We start from the raw sequence: 19,155 nt of genomic DNA, 5'->3' as shown, positions 1-19,155 counted from the left end.
TTTACTGTGGATATAGATACTTTTGTATCTGTTTCCTCCAGCATCTTCACAAGGTCCTTTGCTGTTGTTCTGGGATTGATTTGCACTTTTCGCACCAAAGTACGTTCATCTCAAGGAGACAGAACGCGTCTCCTTGCTGAGCAGTATGACGGCTGCGTGGTCCCATGGAGTTTATACTTGCGTACTATTGTTTGTACAGATGAACGTGGTACCTTCAGGCGTTTGGAAATGGCTCCCAATGATGAACCAGACCTGTGGAGGTCAACCATTTTTTTTCTGAGGTCTTGGCTGATTTCTTTGATTTTCCCATGATGTCAAGCAAAGAGGCACTGAGTTTGAAGATAGGCCTTGAAATGAATCCACAGGTACACCTCCAATTGACTCAAATGATGTCAATTAGCCTATCAGAAGCTTCTAGCACACTGAGGTCTGTACCGGTCTAGAAACACACTGAGGTCTGTACCGGTCTAGAAACACACTGAGGTCTGTACCGGTCTAGAAACACACTGAGGTCTGTACCGGTCTAGAAACACACTGAGGTCTGTACTGGTCTAGAAACACACTGAGGTCTGTACTGGTCTAGAAACACACTGAGGTCTGTACCGGTCTAAAAACACACTGAGGTCTGTACTGGTCTAGAAACACACTGAGGTCTGTACCGGTCTAGAAACACACTGAGGTCTGTACTGGTCTAGAAACACACTGAGGTCTGTACTGGTCTAGAAACACACTGAGGTCTGTACCGGTCTAGAAACACACTGAGGTCTGTACCAGTCTAGAAACACACTGAGGTCTGTACTGGTCTAGAAACACACTGAGGTCTGTACCAGTCTAGAAACACACAGAGGTCTGTACCGGTCTAGAAACACACTGAGGTCTGTACCGGTCTAGAAACACACTGAGGTCTGTACCAGTCTAGAAACACACTGAGGTCTGTACCGGTCTAGAAACACACTGAGGTCTGTACCGGTCTAGAAACACACTGAGGTCTGTACCGGTCTAGAAACACACTGAGGTCTGTACTGGTCTAGAAACACACTGAGGTCTGTACTGGTCTAGAAACACACTGAGGTCTGTACGGTCTAGAAACACACTGAGGTCTGTACCGGTCTAGAAACACACTGAGGTCTGTACTGGTCTAGAAACACACTGAGGTCTGTACTGGTCTAGAAACACACTGAGGTCTGTACTGGTCTAGAAACACACTGAGGTCTGTACTGGTCTAGAAACACACTGAGGTCTGTACGGTCTAGAAACACACTGAGGTCTGTACCGGTCTAGAAACACACTGAGGTCTGTACTGGTCTAGAAACACACTGAGGTCTGTACTGGTCTAGAAACACACTGAGGTCTGTACTGGTCTAGAAACACACTGAGGTCTGTACGGTCTAGAAACACACTGAGGTCTGTACCGGTCTAGAAACACACTGAGGTCTGTACCGGTCTAGAAACACACTGAGGTCTGTACTGGTCTAGAAACACACTGAGGTCTGTACTGGTCTAGAAACACACTGAGGTCTGTACTGGTCTAGAAACACACTGAGGTCTGAACTGGTCTAGAAACACACTGAGGTCTGTACGGTCTAGAAACACACTGAGGTCTGTACTGGTCTAGAAACACACTGAGGTCTGTACTGGTCTAGAAACACACTGAGGTCTGTACTGGTCTAGAAACACACTGAGGTCTGTACTGGTCTAGAAACACACTGAGGTCTGTACCAGTCTAGAAACACACAGAGGTCTGTACCGGTCTAGAAACACACTGAGGTCTGTACGGTCTAGAAACACACTGAGGTCTGTACCGGTCTAGAAACACACTGAGGTCTGTACTGGTCTAGAAACACACTGAGGTCTGTACCGGTCTAGAAACACACTGAGGTCTGTACTGGTCTAGAAACACACTGAGGTCTGAACTGGTCTAGAAACACACTGAGGTCTGTACGGTCTAGAAACACACTGAGGTCTGTACCGGTCTAGAAACACACTGAGGTCTGTACCGGTCTAGAAACACACTGAGGTCTGTACGGTCTAGAAACACATACACACACAACACAGAAAGAGAGCGAGAGAGACCAAATCATGAGAAAACAAAAAGATAATTACTTGACACATTGGAAATAAAACAATTTTAAACAGAACCTCCAGCCAAATGTATGACCACATTAGAGACACATATTTCCCTCAGATTACACAGACCCACAAAGAATTAGAAAACAAATCCAACTCCCATATCTACCACAGTGTGCAATCACAGCAGCACGATGTGTGACCTGTTACCACAAGGATAGGGCAACCACTGAAGAACAAACACCATTGTAAATACAACTCATATTTACAGTATGTTAATTTATTTTCCCTTTTGTACAACTATAAGAGAGAAAGGGAGTGCGTGAAAGAAAGAAAGAAAGAAAGAAAGAAAGAAAGAAAGAAAGAAAGAACGAAAGAAAGAAAGAAAGAAAGAAAGAAAGGTCAGGGTGTGACTCGGGTGGGAAAGTCTATGTTTTCTATTTCTTTGTGTTTGGCCGTGTGTGTGTGGTTCCCAATCAGAGACAGCTGTCTTTTGTTGTCTCTGATTGGGGATCACATATAAGTTGTCATTTTCCTTGGGTTTTGTGGGATCTTATTTCCGGTTTAGTATCTTAGACAGAACTGTGTGCATTCGGTTTTTGTCGTTGTTATTTTGTTTGGTGTCGTGAATAAAAATACGATGTACGCCTACCACGCTGCGCCTTGGTCTCCTTCTACAAACGAGAGCCGTTACAGAAAGAAAGAGAGAGAGAGAGAGAGAACACAAATGTGTTATTACAGGCCTGTTTCTAACTGTCTTCATCTCCCCCAATAGAAACAACAGTGACAGCACCGTCAACAACAACGGAAGGGATCTGTTGCAGCCTGGGTCTGTACTTTGTCAATGGCAGGTTACGGTGGGACTCTTGGAGGAGATTCATCTATTGCTCACCTCTCGGCCACAGCACAGAAGACTATATGATCACAGACATTGACCCTTCCTCTCTCAGCTCATTCACCATCAAGCCATTAACACCTCTGTCTGATCACAGTCAAATGACGTTGTTCCTCAAAAGAACAGGCATGGAAACAAATCAAATTGTATTAGTCACATACCCTTAACCAACAGTGCAGTTTCAAAGAATACGAATAAGAGATCAAATTAACAAGTAATTAAAGAGCAGCAGTAAAAAATAACAATATTTACAGGGGGGTGTAGGTACAGAATGTGTGGGGGCACCGGTTAGTTGAGGTAGTATGTACATGTAGGTAGAGTTATTAAAGTGACGTTGCATAGATGACAACAGAGAGTAGCAGTGGTGGGGAGGGGGGTGGGAATGCAAATAGTCTGCGGTAGCAGGGAGAACAGTCTATGACTTGGGTGGCTGGAGTCTTTGACCATTTTTAGGGCCTTCCTCTGACACCACCTGGTATAGAGGTCCTGGATGGCAGGAAGCTTGGCCCAGTGATGTACTGGACTGTACGCACTACCCTCTGTAGTGCCCTGCGGTCGGAGGCCGAGCAGTTGCCATACCAGGCAGTGATGCAACCAGTCAGGACGCTCTCGATGGTGCAGCTGTAGAACCTTTTGAGGATCTGAGGACAAAACCTATTCCTGAGGGGGAATAGGTTTTGTAGTGCCCGCTTCAAAACTGTCGTGGTGTGCTTGGACTAGAGGTCGACCAATTATGATTTTTCAATGCCGATACCGATTATTGGAGGACCAAAAAAAGCTGATGCCGATATTTTTAAATGTATTTATTTATTTGTAATAATGACAATTACAACAATACTGAATGAAAACTTTTATTTTAACTTAATATAATACATCAATAAAATCAATTTAGCCTCAAATAAATAATGAAACATGTTCAATTTGGTTTAAACAATGAAAAAACAAAGGGTTGTAGAAGAAAGTAAAAGTGCAATATGTGCCATGTAAGAAAGCTAACGTTTAAGTTCCTTGCTCAGAACATGAGAACATATGAAAGCTGGTGGTTCCTTTTAACATGAGTCTTCAATATTCCCAGGTAAGACGTTTTAGGTTGAGGTTATTATAGGAATTATAGGACTATTTCTCTCTATACCATTTGTATTTCATTAACCTTTGACCATTGGATGTTCTTATAGGCACTTTAGTATTGCCAGTGTAACAGTATAGCTTCCGTCCCCCTCCTCGCCCCTACCTGGGCGCGAACCAGGAACACATCGACAACAGCCACCCTCGAAGCATCGTTACCCATCGCTCCACAAAAGCCGTGCCCCGCTAACTAGCTAGCCATTTCACATCGGTTACACCAGCCTAATCTCGGGAGTTGATAGGCTTGAAGTCATAAACAGCGCAATGCTTCAAGCATTGCGAAGAGCTGCTGGCAAACGCACAAAAGTTTGGTTTGAATGAATGCTTATGAGCATGCTGCTGCCTACCACCGCTCAGTCGGCGAGCTCTATCAAATCATAGACTTAATTATAACATAACACACAGAAATACGAGCCTTAGGTCATTAATATGGTAAAATCCGGAAACTATAATTTAGAAAATAAAACGTTTATTCTTTCAGTGAAATACGGAACCGTTCCATATTTTATCTAATGGGTGGCATCCCTAAGTCTAAATATTCCTGTTACATTGGGTGGCATCCCTAAGTCTAAATATTCCTGTTACATTGGGTGGCATCCCTAAGTCTAAATATTCCTGTTACATTGGGTGGCATCCCTAAGTCTAAATATTCCTGTTACATTGGGGGGCATCCCTAAGTCTAAATATTCCTGTTACATTGGGGGGCATCCCTAAGTCTAAATATTCCTGTTACATAGGGGGGCATCCCTAAGTCTAAATATTCCTGTTACATTGGGGGGCATCCCTAAGTCTAAATATTCCTGTTACATTGGGGGGCATCCCTAAGTCTAAATATTCCTGTTACATCCCTAAGTCTAAATATTCCTGTTACATCCATAAGTCTAAATATTCCTGTTACATCCATAAGTCTAAATATTCCTGTTACATCCATAAGTCTAAATATTCCTGTTACATCCATAAGTCTAAATATTCCTGTTACATCCATAAGTCTAAATATTCCTGTTACATCCATAAGTCTAAATATTCCTGTTACATCCATAAGTCTAAATATTCCTGTTACATCCATAAGTCTAAATATTCCTGTTACATCCATAAGTCTAAATATTCCTGTTACATCCATAAGTCTAAATATTCCTGTTACATCCATAAGTCTAAATATTCCTGTTACATCCATAAGTCTAAATATTCCTGTTACATGAGCCTGACGGCCCAAACTGTTGCATATACCCTGACTCTGCGTGCAATGAGCCTGACGGCCCAAACTGTTGCATATACCCTGACTCTGCGTGCAACGAGCCAGGCGGCTCAAACTGTTGCATATACCCTGACTCTGCGTGCAACGAGCCAGGCGGCCCAAACTGTTGCATATACCCTGACTCTGCATGCAACGAGCCAGGCGGCTCAAACTGTTGCATATACCCTGACTCTGCGTGCAACGAGCCTGACGGCCCAAACTGTTGCATATACCCTGACTCTGCGTGCAATGAGCCAGACGGCCCAAACTGTTGCATATACCCTGACTCTGCGTGCAATGAGCCTGACGGCCCAAACTGTTGCATATACCCTGACTCTGCGTGCAATGAGCCAGGCGGCCCAAACTGTTGCATATACCCTGACTCTGCGTGCAATGAGCCAGGCGGCCCAAACTGTTGCATATACCCTGACTCTGCGTGCAATGAGCCTGACGGCCCAAACTGTTGCATATACCCTGACTCTGCGTGCAATGAGCCAGGCGGCCCAAACTGTTGCATATACCCTGACTCTGCGTGCAATGAGCCAGGCGGCCCAAACTGTTGCATATACCCTGACTCTGCATGCAATGAGCCAGGCGGCCCAAACTGTTGCATATACCCTGACTCTGCGTGCAATGAGCCTGACGGCCCAAACTGTTGCATATACCGTGACTCTGCGTGCAATGAGCCTGACGGCCCAAACTGTTGCATATACCCTGACTCTGCATGCAATGAGCCTGACGGCCCAAACTGTTGCATATACCCTGACTCTGCGTGCAATGAGCCTGACGGCCCAAACTGTTGCATATACCCTGACTCTGCGTGCAATGAGCCTGACGGCCCAAACTGTTGCATATACCCTGACTCTGCGTGCAATGAGCCAGGCGGCCCAAACTGTTGCATATACCCTGACTCTGTGTGCAACGAGCCAGGCGGCCCAAACTGTTGCATATACCCTGACTCTGCGTGCAATGAGCCTGACGGCCCAAACTGTTGCATATACCCTGACTCTGCATGCAATGAGCCAGGCGGCCCAAACTGTTGCATATACCCTGACTCTGCATGCAACGAGCCAGGCGGCTCAAACTGTTGCATATACCCTGACTCTGCATGCAACGAGCCAGGCGGCTCAAACTGTTGCATATACCCTGACTCTGCGTGCAACGAGCCTGACGGCCCAAACTGTTGCATATACCCTGACTCTGCGTGCAATGAGCCAGACGGCCCAAACTGTTGCATATACCCTGACTCTGCGTGCAATGAGCCTGACGGCCCAAACTGTTGCATATACCCTGACTCTGCGTGCAATGAGCCAGGCGGCCCAAACTGTTGCATATACCCTGACTCTGCGTGCAATGAGCCAGGCGGCCCAAACTGCTGCATATACCCTGACTCTGCGTGCAATGAGCCTGACGGCCCAAACTGTTGCATATACCCTGACTCTGCGTGCAATGAGCCAGGCGGCCCAAACTGTTGCATATACCCTGACTCTGCGTGCAATGAGCCAGGCGGCCCAAACTGTTGCATATACCCTGACTCTGCGTGCAATGAGCCTGACGGCCCAAACTGTTGCATATACCCTGACTCTGCGTGCAATGAGCCAGGCGGCCCAAACTGTTGCATATACCCTGACTCTGCGTGCAATGAGCCTGACGGCCCAAACTGTTGCATATACCCTGACTCTGCGTGCAATGAGCCAGGCGGCCCAAACTGTTGCATATACCCTGACTCTGCATGCAATGAGCCAGGCGGCCCAAACTGTTGCATATACCCTGACTCTGCGTGCAATGAGCCTGACGGCCCAAACTGTTGCATATACCCTGACTCTGCGTGCAATGAGCCTGACGGCCCAAACTGTTGCATATACCCCGACTCTGCATGCAATGAGCCTGACGGCCCAAACTGTTGCATATACCCTGACTCTGCATGCAAAGAGCCAGGCGGCCCAAACTGTTGCATATACCCTGACTCTGCATGCAACGAGCCAGACGGCCCAAACTGTTGCATATACCCTGACTCTGCATGCAACGAGCCAGGCGGCCCAAACTGTTGCATATACCCTGACTCTGCATGCAATGAGCCAGGCGGCCCAAACTGTTGCATATACCCTGACTCTGCGTGCAATGAGCCTGACGGCTCAAACTGTTGCATATACCCTGACTCTGCGTGCAACGAGCCAGACGGCCCAAACTGTTGCATATACCCTGACTCTGCGTGCAACGAGCCTGACGGCCCAAACTGTTGCATATACCCTGACTCTGCGTGCAACGAGCCAGGCGGCTCAAACTGTTGCATATACCCTGACTCTGCGTGCAACGAGCCTGACGGCCCAAACTGTTGCATATACCCTGACTCTGCGTGCAACGAGCCAGGCGGCTCAAACTGTTGCATATACCCTGACTCTGCATGCAACGAGCCAGGCGGCTCAAACTGTTGCATATACCCTGACTCTGCGTGCAATGAGCCAGACGGCCCAAACTGTTGCATATACCCTGACTCTGCGTGCAATGAGCCAGACGGCCAAAACTGTTGCATATACCCTGACTCTGCGTGCAATGAGCCTGACGGCCCAAACTGTTGCATATACCCTGACTCTGCATGCAACGAGCCAGGCGGCCCAAACTGTTGCATATACCCTGACTCTGCGTGCAACGAGCCAGGCGGCTCAAACTGTTGCATATACCCTGACTCTGCGTGCAATGAGCCTGACGGCTCGAACTGTTGCATATACCCTGACTCTGCGTGCAATGAGCCTGACGGCCCAAACTGTTGCATATACCCTGACTCTGCGTGCAATGAGCCTGACGGCCCAAACTGTTGCATATACCCTGACTCTGCGTGCAATGAGCCTGACGGCCCAAACTGTTGCATATACCCTGACTCTGCGTGCAATGAGCCAGGCGGCTCAAACTGTTGCATATACCCTGACTCTGCGTGCAACGAGCCAGGCGGCCCAAACTGTTGCATATACCCTGACTCTGCGTGCAATGAGCCTGACGGCCCAAACTGTTGCATATACCCTGACTCTGCATGCAACGAGCCAGGCGGCCCAAACTGTTGCATATACCCTGACTCTGCGTGCAACAAGCCAGGCGGCTCAAACTGTTGCATATACCCTGACTCTGCGTGCAATGAGCCTGACGGCTCAAACTGTTGCATATACCCTGACTCTGCGTGCAATGAGCCTGACGGCCCAAACTGTTGCATATACCCTGACTCTGCGTGCAATGAGCCTGACGGCCCAAACTGTTGCATATACCCTGACTCTGCGTGCAATGAGCCTGACGGCCCAAACTGTTGCATATACCCTGACTCTGCGTGCAATGAGCCAGGCGGCTCAAACTGTTGCATATACCCTGACTCTGCGTGCAACGAGCCAGACGGCCCAAACTGTTGCATATACCCTGACTCTGCGTGCAATGAGCCTGACGGCCCAAACTGTTGCATATACCCTGACTCTGCGTGCAATGAGCCTGACGGCCCAAACTGTTGCATATACCCTGACTCTGCGTGCAATGAGCCAGGCGGCCCAAACTGTTGCATATACCCTGACTCTGCGTGCAATGAGCCAGGCGGCTCAAACTGTTGCATATACCCTGACTCTGCATGCAACGAGCCAGACGGCCCAAACTGTTGCATATACCCTGACTCTGCGTGCAATGAGCCAGGCGGCTCAAACTGTTGCATATACCCTGACTCTGCGTGCAATGAGCCAGACGGCTCAAACTGTTGCATATACCCTGACTCTGCATGCAACGAGCCAGACGGCCCAAACTGTTGCATATACCCTGACTCTGCATGCAACGAGCCAGATGGCCCAAACTGTTGCATATACCCTGACTCTGCGTGCAACGAGCCAGACGGCTCAAACTGTTGCATATACCCTGACTCTGCGTGCAACGAGCCAGGCGGCTCAAACTGTTGCATATACCCTGACTCTGCGTGCAATGAGCCTGACGGCCCAAACTGTTGCATATACCCTGACTCTGCGTGCAATGAGCCTGACGGCCCAAACTGTTGCATATACCCTGACTCTGCGTGCAATGAGCCAGACGGCCCAAACTGTTGCATATACCCTGACTCTGCGTGCAACGAGCCAGACGGCCCAAACTGTTGCATATACCCTGACTCTGCGTGCAACGAGCCTGACGGCCCAAACTGTTGCATGTACCCTGACTCTGCGTGCAACGAGCCAGGCGGCTCAAACTGTTGCATATACCCTGACTCTGCGTGCAATGAGCCTGACGGCCCAAAGTGTTGCATATACCCTGACTCTGCGTGCAACGAGCCAGACGGCCCAAACTGTTGCATATACCCTGACTCTGCGTGCAATGAGCCTGACGGCCCAAACTGTTGCATATACCCTGACTCTGCGTGCAATGAGCCTGACGGCCCAAACTGTTGCATATACCCTGACTCTGCGTGCAATGAGCCAGGCGGCCCAAACTGTTGCATATACCCTGACTCTGCGTGCAATGAGCCAGGCGGCTCAAACTGTTGCATATACCCTGACTCTGCATGCAACGAGCCAGACGGCCCAAACTGTTGCATATACCCTGACTCTGCGTGCAATGAGCCAGGCGGCTCAAACTGTTGCATATACCCTGACTCTGCGTGCAATGAGCCAGACGGCTCAAACTGTTGCATATACCCTGACTCTGCATGCAACGAGCCAGACGGCCCAAACTGTTGCATATACCCTGACTCTGCATGCAACGAGCCAGACGGCCCAAACTGTTGCATATACCCTGACTCTGCGTGCAACGAGCCAGACGGCTCAAACTGTTGCATATACCCTGACTCTGCGTGCAACGAGCCAGGCGGCTCAAACTGTTGCATATACCCTGACTCTGCGTGCAATGAGCCTGACGGCCCAAACTGTTGCATATACCCTGACTCTGCGTGCAATGAGCCTGACGGCCCAAACTGTTGCATATACCCTGACTCTGCGTGCAATGAGCCAGACGGCCCAAACTGTTGCATATACCCTGACTCTGCGTGCAACGAGCCAGACGGCCCAAACTGTTGCATATACCCTGACTCTGCATGCAACGAGCCTGACGGCCCAAACTGTTGCATGTACCCTGACTCTGCGTGCAACGAGCCAGGCGGCTCAAACTGTTGCATATACCCTGACTCTGCGTGCAATGAGCCTGACGGCCCAAAGTGTTGCATATACCCTGACTCTGCGTGCAACGAGCCAGACGGCCCAAACTGTTGCATATACCCTGACTCTGCGTGCAACGAGCCTGACGGCCCAAACTGTTGCATATACCCTGACTCTGCGTGCAATGAGCCAGGCGGCCCAAACTGTTGCATATACCCTGACTCTGCGTGCAATGAGCCTGACGGCCCAAACTGTTGCATATACCCTGACTCTGCGTGCAATGAGCCAGGCGGCCCAAACTGTTGCATATACCCTGACTCTGCGTGCAATGAGCCTGACGGCCCAAACTGTTGCATATACCCTGACTCTGCGTGCAATGAGCCAGGCGGCTCAAACTGTTGCATATACCCTGACTCTGCGTGCAACGAGCCAGGCGGCTCAAACTGTTGCATATACCCTGACTCTGCGTGCAATGAGCCAGACGGCCCAAACTGTTGCATATACCCTGACTCTGCATGCAACGAGCCAGGCGGCCCAAACTGTTGCATATACCCTGACTCTGCATGCAACGAGCCAGGCGGCCCAAACTGTTGCATATACCCTGACTCTGCGTGCAACGAGCCTGACGGCCCAAACTGTTGCATATACCCTGACTCTGCGTGCAATGAGCCAGGCGGCCCAAACTGTTGCATATACCCTGACTCTGCGTGCAATGAGCCAGGCGGCCCAAACTGTTGCATATACCCTGACTCTGCGTGCAACGAGCCTGACGGCCCAAACTGTTGCATATACCCTGACTCTGCGTGCAATGAGCCAGGCGGCTCAAACTGTTGCATATACCCTGACTCTGCGTGCAACGAGCCTGACGGCCCAAACTGTTGCATATACCCTGACTCTGCGTGCAACGAGTCAGACGGCCCAAACTGTTGCATATACCCTGACTCTGCGTGCAATGAGCCTGACGGCCCAAACTGTTGCATATACCCTGACTCTGCGTGCAATGAGCCTGACGGCCCAAACTGTTGCATATACCCTGACTCTGCGTGCAATGAGCCAGGCGGCCCAAACTGTTGCATATACCCTGACTCTGCATGCAATGAGCCTGACGGCCCAAACTGTTGCATATACCCTGACTCTGCGTGCAATGAGCCAGGCGGCTCAAACTGTTGCATATACCCTGACTCTGCGTGCAATGAGCCTGACGGCCCAAACTGTTGCATATACCCTGACTCTGCGTGCAATGAGCCTGACGGCCCAAACTGTTGCATATACCCTGACTCTGCGTGCAATGAGCCAGGCGGCTCAAACTGTTGCATATACCCTGACTCTGCGTGCAAGAACGCAAGAGAAGTGACACAATTTCCACAGTTTAATATGGTCTGCTAACTTGAATTTCTTTTAACTAAATATGCAGGTTTAAAAATATATACATGTGTATTGATTTTAAGAAAGGTGTTGACGTTTATGGTTAGGTACACATTGGTGCAACGACAGTGCTTTTTTCGAGAATGCGCTTGTAAAATCACCTGTTTGTCAAGGTAGGCTATGATTCAATGATAAATTAACAGGCACCGCATCGATTATATGCAACGCAGGACAAGCTAGATGAACTAGTAATATCATCAACCATGTGTAGTTAACTAGTGATTATGTTAAGATTTATCGTTTTTTATAAGATAAGTTTAATGCTAGCTAGCTAGCACCTTACCTTGGCTACTTGCTGCACTCGCATAACAGGTAGTCAGCCTGCCACGCAGTCTCCTCGTGGAGTACAATGTAATCAGCCATGATCGGTGTCCAAATATTCCGATTACCGATTGTTATGAAAACTTGAAATCGGCCCTATTTAAATCGGGCATTACGATTAATCGGTCGACCTCTAGCTTGGACCATGTTAGTTTGTTGGTGATGTGGACACCAAGGAACTTGAAGCTCTCAACCTGCTCCACTGCAGCCACGTTGATGAGAATGGGGGCGTGCTCTGTCCTCTTTTTCCTGTAGTCCACAATCATCTCCTTTGTCTTGATCACGTTGAGGGATAGGTTGTTATTCTGGTACCACCCGGTCAGGTCTCTGACCTCCTCCTCTCTGACCTCTGACCTCCGTCTCGTTGTTGTCGGTGATCAGGCCTACCACTGTTGTGTCATCGGCAAATTTAATGATGGTGTTGGAGTCGTGCCTGGCTGTGCAGTCATGGGTTAACAGGGAGTACAGGAGGGGAATGAGAACGCACCCCTGAGAGGCCTCTGTGTTGCAAATTAGCGTGGCGGATGTGTTGTTACCTACCCTTACCACCTGGGTGGCCCGTCAGGAAGTCCAGGATCCAGTTGCAGCGAGAGGTGTTTAGACCAGGGTCCTTAGCTTATTGATGAGCTTTGAGGGCAGTATGGTGTTGAAAGCTGAGCTCTAGTCAATGAACAGCATTCTCACATAGGTGTTCCTTTTGTCCAGGTGGGAAAAGGCAGTGTGGAGTGCAATAGAGATTGCATCATCTATGGATCTGTTGGGGCGGTGTGCAAATTGGAGTGGGTCTAGGGTTTCTGGGATAATGGTGTTGATGTGAGCCATGACCAGCCTTTCAAAGCACTTCATGGCTACATACCTGAGTGCTACGGGTCGGTAGTCATTTAGGCAGGTTACCTTAGTGATCTTGGGCACAGGGACTATGGTGGTCTGCTTGAAACATGTTGGTATTACAGACTCGGACAGGGAGAGGTTGAAAATGTCAGTGAAGACACTTGCTAATTGGTCAGCGCATGCTCGTAGTACACGTCCTGGTAATCCTTCTGGCCCTGCGGCCTTGTGAATGTTGACCTGTCTAAAGGTTTTACTCACATCGGCTGCGCAGAGCGTGATCACACAGTCTTCCGATACAGCTGGTGCTCTCATGCATGTTTGTTATTTGCCTCGAAGCGAGCATAGAAGTAGTTTAGCTCATCTGGTAGTCTCATGTCACTGGGCAGCTCGCGGCTGTGCTTCCCTTTGTAGTCTGTAATGGTTTGCAGGCCCTAACACATCCGACGAGCGTCAGAGCCGGTGTAGTACGACTTGATCTTAGTCCTGTATTGGTGCTTTGCCTGTTTGACGGTTCGTCTGACGGCATAGCAGGATTTCTTATAAGCTTCCGGGTTAGAGTCCCGCTCCTTGAAAGCGGCAGCTCTAGCATTTAGCTCAGTGCGAATACTACCTGTAACCCATTGCTTCTGGTTGGGGTATGTACGTACAGTCACTGTGGGGACGACGTCATCGATGCACTTATTGATGAAGCCAATGACAGATGTGATGTACTCCTCAATGCCATTGGAGGAAACCCAGAACATATTCCAGACTGTGCTAGCAAAACAGTCCTGTAGCTTAGCATCTGCTTCCTCTGACCACTTTTATTTATCTCGTCACTGGTGCTTCCTGCTTTTATTTTTGCTTGTAAGCAGGAACTAGGAGGATGGAATTATGGTCAGATTTGACAAATGGAGGGTGAGGGAGAGCATTGTATGCGTCTCTGTGTGTGGAGTCTAGGTGGTCCAGAGTGCTTTTTCCTCTGGTTGCACATTTAACATGCTGATAGAAATTTGGTCAAACTGATTCAAGTTTCCCTTCATTAAAGTCCACAGCTACTCGGAGCGCCGCCTCTGGGTGAGCGGTTTCTTGTTTGCTTATGGCGGAATACAGCTCATTCAATGCTATCTTAGTGCCAGCCTCTGACTGTGGTGGTATGTAAACAGCTACAAAGAATACAGATGAAAACTCTCTCGGTAGGTAGTGTGGTCTACAGCTTATCATGAGATACTCTACCTCAGGCGAGCAATAGCTTGAGACTTCCTTAGATGTGGTGCGCCAGCTGTTGTTCACAAAAATACATAGACCGCCACCCCTTGTCTTACCAGACGCCACTGTTCTATCCTGCCGGTACAGCGTATAACCAGCCAGCTGTATGTTGATGTTGTCGTCATTCAGCTGCCAGACCTCTCCGTGAAGCATAAGATGTTAGTTTTTAATGTCCCGTTGGTAGTTTAATCTTCCCAGTAATTAGTTGATTTTTATTAAACAACCACACAGTCACAGCCCAGTCAGCTGGACAACATCAGAAATTCCTACAGATGGGCCCAAAACAGCACAGAAAAATACCAGAAAGCATCCTGTACCCAAAATATCCAAACACAACAACTTTCTGGATACCACATCCACTCACAGTAAAGAAGGCATCAATCTGGCAGTACAAAACATCAACTATATATTCAGGCAAACGGCAAAAGAAGCACAACACAACATAAATAAATATCACGGATGACAACTAATTTGATGCAGATTGTAAAATTATAAGGACAAAACTTAGAACACAGTCAAAGCAAAAGCACAAACCCAAATAATGGTGAATTACTCCGTCATTACTGTGAAACTTTAAAACTATAAATGTAACACTCAGAACCAACAAAGCACAGTACAACAGCAAGCAGCTGACACTAATTGAGGAGTCGATAAACACAAACAACTTCTGGCAAAATTGGAAAAAACAAAACAAAATCTGAACTAGTGTAACAGTTTTCTTGTGGTGAAGGAGAGGCGGACCAAAATGCAGCGTGGTGGTTATTCATGTTCTTTAATAAAGGAACTAGACGTGAAATAACTAACAAAACAATAAATGTGCAAAAAAACCTAAACAGTCCTATCTGGTGCAAACACAGAGACAGGAACAATCACCCACAAAACCCAACACCAAACAGGCTACCTAAATATGGTTCCCAATCAGAGACAATGACTAACACCTGCCTCTGATTGAGAACCATATCAGGCCAAACATAGAACTAGACAAACTAGACATGTAACATAGAATGCCCACTCAGATCACACCCTGACCAAACAAAACATAGAAACATACAAAGCAAACTATGGTCAGGGTGTGACAACTAGAGGAATTAGCTATACAAAATGGTGACACATTGACAACCCATTTACAACACTCTACAACACCGTTCAAATTGGTGCAAACACAGAATAATGGCAAATTCATGAGTAGTTGAATGGATTAGAAAAAGCTATAAAGGACAATGAAAATAAATTGGACTCCAAAATTACTGACCAGGATACTGACCTATAAGAAACTAAACTATTACTGACCAGGAGCTCTATAAGAAACTAAACTATTACTGACCAGGAGCTCCATAAGAAACTAAACTATTACTGACCAGGAGCTCTATAAGAAACTAAACTATTACTGACCAGGAGCTCTATAAGAAACTAAACTATTACTGACCAGGAGCTCTATAAGAAACTAAACTATTACTGACCAGGAGCTCTATAAGAAACTAAACTATTGCTGACCAGGAGCTCTGTAAGAAACTAAACTATTACTGACCAGGAGATCTATAAGAAACTAAACTATTACTGACCAGGAGCTCTGTAAGAAACTAAACTATTACTGACCAGGAGCTCTATAAGAAACTAAACTATTACTGACCAGGAGCTCTATAAGACACTAAACTATTACTGACCAGGAGCTCTATAAGAAACTAAACTATTACTGACCAGGAGCTCTATAAGAAACTAAACTATTACTGACCAGGAGCTCTATAAGAAACTAAACTATTACTGACCAGGAGCTCTATAAGAAACTAAACTATTACTGACCAGGAGCTCTATAAGAAACTAAACTATTACTGACCAGGAGCTCTATAAGAAACTAAACTATTACTGACCAGGAGCTCTGTAAGAAACTAAACTATTACTGACCAGGAGCTCTAGAAGAAACTAAACTATTACTGACCAGGAGCTCTATAAGAAACTAAACTTTTACTGACCAGGAGCTCTATAAGACACTAAACTATTACTGACCAGGAGCTCTATAAGAAACTAAACTATTACTGACCAGGAGCTCTAGAAGAAACTAAACTATTACTGACCAGGAGCTCTATAAGAAACTAAACTATTACTGACCAGGAGCTCTATAAGAAACTAAACTATTACTGACCAGGAGCTCTATAAGAAACTAAACTATTACTGACCAGGAGCTCTATAAGAAACTAAACTATTACTGACCAGGAGCTCTATAAGAAACTAAACTATTACTGACCAGGAGCTCTATAAGAAACTAAACTATTACTGACCAGGAGCTCTATAAGAAACTAAACTATTACTGACCAGGAGCTCTATAAGAAACTAAACTATTACTGACCAGGAGCTCTATAAGAAACTAAACTATTACTGACCAGGAGCTCTATAAGAAACTAAACTATTACTGACCAGGAGCTCTATAAGAAACTTCAGACTCAAATTTTAAAAAGCATGCGGACCTGATGGCATCCTAAATGGGATGCTGAAAATTTCAATTGGCTATATTAAAACTGTTTAATTTGATCCTAAGTGAAGGTTATTTACCTGTCATCAAGGACTCATAACCCCAACCTTTAAGGAATGAGACAAATTTGACCCTAACAATTCCAGAGGCATTTGTGTGAACAGTAACCTGGGGAAGGTTTTCTGTAGTATTATAAATGTAAGAGTTCTAAACTTCCTTAATAAGCACAATGTCTTGAGTAAAAGTCTAATTGGATTTATACCAAAACATCACACAACTGATCATATTTACACCCTGCACACCCTGATAGATAAACATGTCCACCAAAATAATTCCAAAATATACACTTGCTTTATCGACTTTCAAAAAGCATTTGATTCTATTTGGCATACAGGACTGTTCTATAAAGTTATTGAAAGTGGTGTAGGGGGTAAAACATATGTCATCATTAAATCAATGTATACTGGCAATACATGCAGCATTAAAATTGGCAAGAAAATAACAGAATTCTTTAACCAGGGGCGGGGCCTTCATCAGGGTTGCAATCTGAGCCCTGAACTCTTCAATATTTATGTCAACAAATTTGCTACAATTCTAGAAAAATCCTCAGCCCCTGGTGTTAGTCTCCACAATTCAGAAGTTATATGCCTTCTTTTGGCAGATGACCTATGCCTGCTGTCACCCACAGCACATGGTCTACAGCAGAGCCTGGACCTGCTAGAGCAGTACTGCCAGACCTGGGCCCTGGCAGTAAACACCCACAGCACATGGCCTACAGCAGAGCCTGGACCTGCTAGAGCAGTACTGCCAGACCTGGGCCCTGGCAGTAAGCCCCAAAAATACTAAAATAATGCATTTTCAGAGAAGATCCAGATCTCAGGGAATTAGACCAAAGTTCTCAATTGGTACAAAATATATAGAGTACTGCACACACTACAATTACTTAGGTTTAAATATATGGAGTACTGTACACACTACAGTTCCTGAGGTTTAAATATATGGAGTACTGTACACACTACAGTTCCTGAGGTTTAAATATAAGCTCTACTGGACACCTAAATGAGGAAGTTAATGAACTGAGAGAGAAAAAACGCAGGGCATTCTACACCATTAACAAACTAATTCAAATTGAAATAGCTATAAAAATGCCCTTTATGGCAGCGAGGTGTGGGAACCACTTGCAAAACAAGATTTTACCCAATGAGATAAACACCCCATTGAAATCCTGCATGGAGAGTTCTGTAAGATTCTCCTACATGTCCAGAGGAAAACTACAAACAATGCATGCAGAGTTCTGTAAGATTCTCCCACACGTCCAGAGGAAAACTACAAACCCTGCATGCAGAGTTCTGTAAGATTCTCCTACATGTCCAGAGGAAAACTACAAACCCTGCATGCAGAGTTCTGTAAGATTCTCCTACATGTCCAGAGGAAAACTACAAACGATGAATGCAGGGCTGAATTAGGCCAATATCCACTAATAATACAAACTCCAAAGAGAGCAATTAAGCTTTGGAATCATCTAAAATACAGTGACCCCCTCTCATATCATTACCAAGCCCTGCAATGCCAAGAGCTGAGCAAAGAAAATAGTTTCCTCATCCAGCTGGTCCTGGGGCTGAGTTCACAAACCTGTTCTACTAACGCACTGAAGCCTCAGGACCAGAACATCCAATCAATCAGAAAACAAGTTACAACAACAGTCAAAACTAAACTACATTACCTATTGGGAAACACAAGCACAAGCAAAATGCAGTGCTATCTGGCCCTAAATTCACCGTACACCTTGGCAAAGTATTTGACCATGGTTACTGTTCGAAACCTGTAGAAAAACCTTGACAACGTACAGGCTCAGTGAGCACAGCCTTGCCATTGAGAAGGGAAACCTGGCAGTGTCTGGCAGACCAATCAAGAGTCCTCTATAGGGATGTCCTCTATGCTCAACATGTCCTCTATGCTTATTGTGATTGTCCATTGATTGTATGGTTATTTTGACACTTGGTTATTGTTGTTACTGTTGTCCCGTTAATATTGTAAATATCCAAAATAAGCTTTGGCAATACGTACATTATTACGTCATGCAGAGAGAGAGAGAGAGAGAGAGAGAGAGAGAGAGAGAGAGAGAAAGAGAGTGAGAGAGGAGTGTATTTACCTGTTGGCAGAACTGTGGGTAATCTGGCTGTAGAGACGGAGAGAGGGTATAGGAGGAGGGACAGCCAGAGAGAACACCACATAGCAACTATTCCTCTGGTCTCCACAGTGATGTGCTGAGCTACTAGACCTGTCTCCGACTCAGGCATCGTACCGGTGCATCATGGGTATCCAACAGAATCACTGCCTCCGTCACCATAGAAACAACCCCAGATATACCTCTCACTGTCCTGAAACACAGAGACACAACAGACAGACAGTCAGTCAGTTAGTTACTCAGTCAGAC

General features: G+C 46.5%; 1 protein-coding gene across 1 annotated transcript in view; it reads right to left on the bottom strand.

The window, feature by feature from the left end:
* fgfr3 (fibroblast growth factor receptor 3) overlaps window positions 1–19,155 on the bottom strand; it is a 238,107-nt gene that overhangs the window by 184,989 nt on the left and 33,963 nt on the right. The window contains 1 exon segment of the mRNA XM_090221491.1: window positions 18,871–19,099. Coding sequence (XP_090077617.1) covers window positions 18,871–19,018 — 148 coding nt within the window. The 5' untranslated portion in view covers window positions 19,019–19,099.

The sequence above is a fragment of the Oncorhynchus mykiss genome, chromosome 25, assembly GCF_057628025.1.
Source record: "Oncorhynchus mykiss isolate SJ-2025 chromosome 25, ASM5762802v1, whole genome shotgun sequence".
Classification (NCBI taxonomy): Eukaryota; Metazoa; Chordata; class Actinopteri; order Salmoniformes; family Salmonidae; genus Oncorhynchus; species Oncorhynchus mykiss.
Note: the sequence above shows the minus strand (reverse complement) of the source record. Positions and strands in the feature narration are given on the sequence as shown.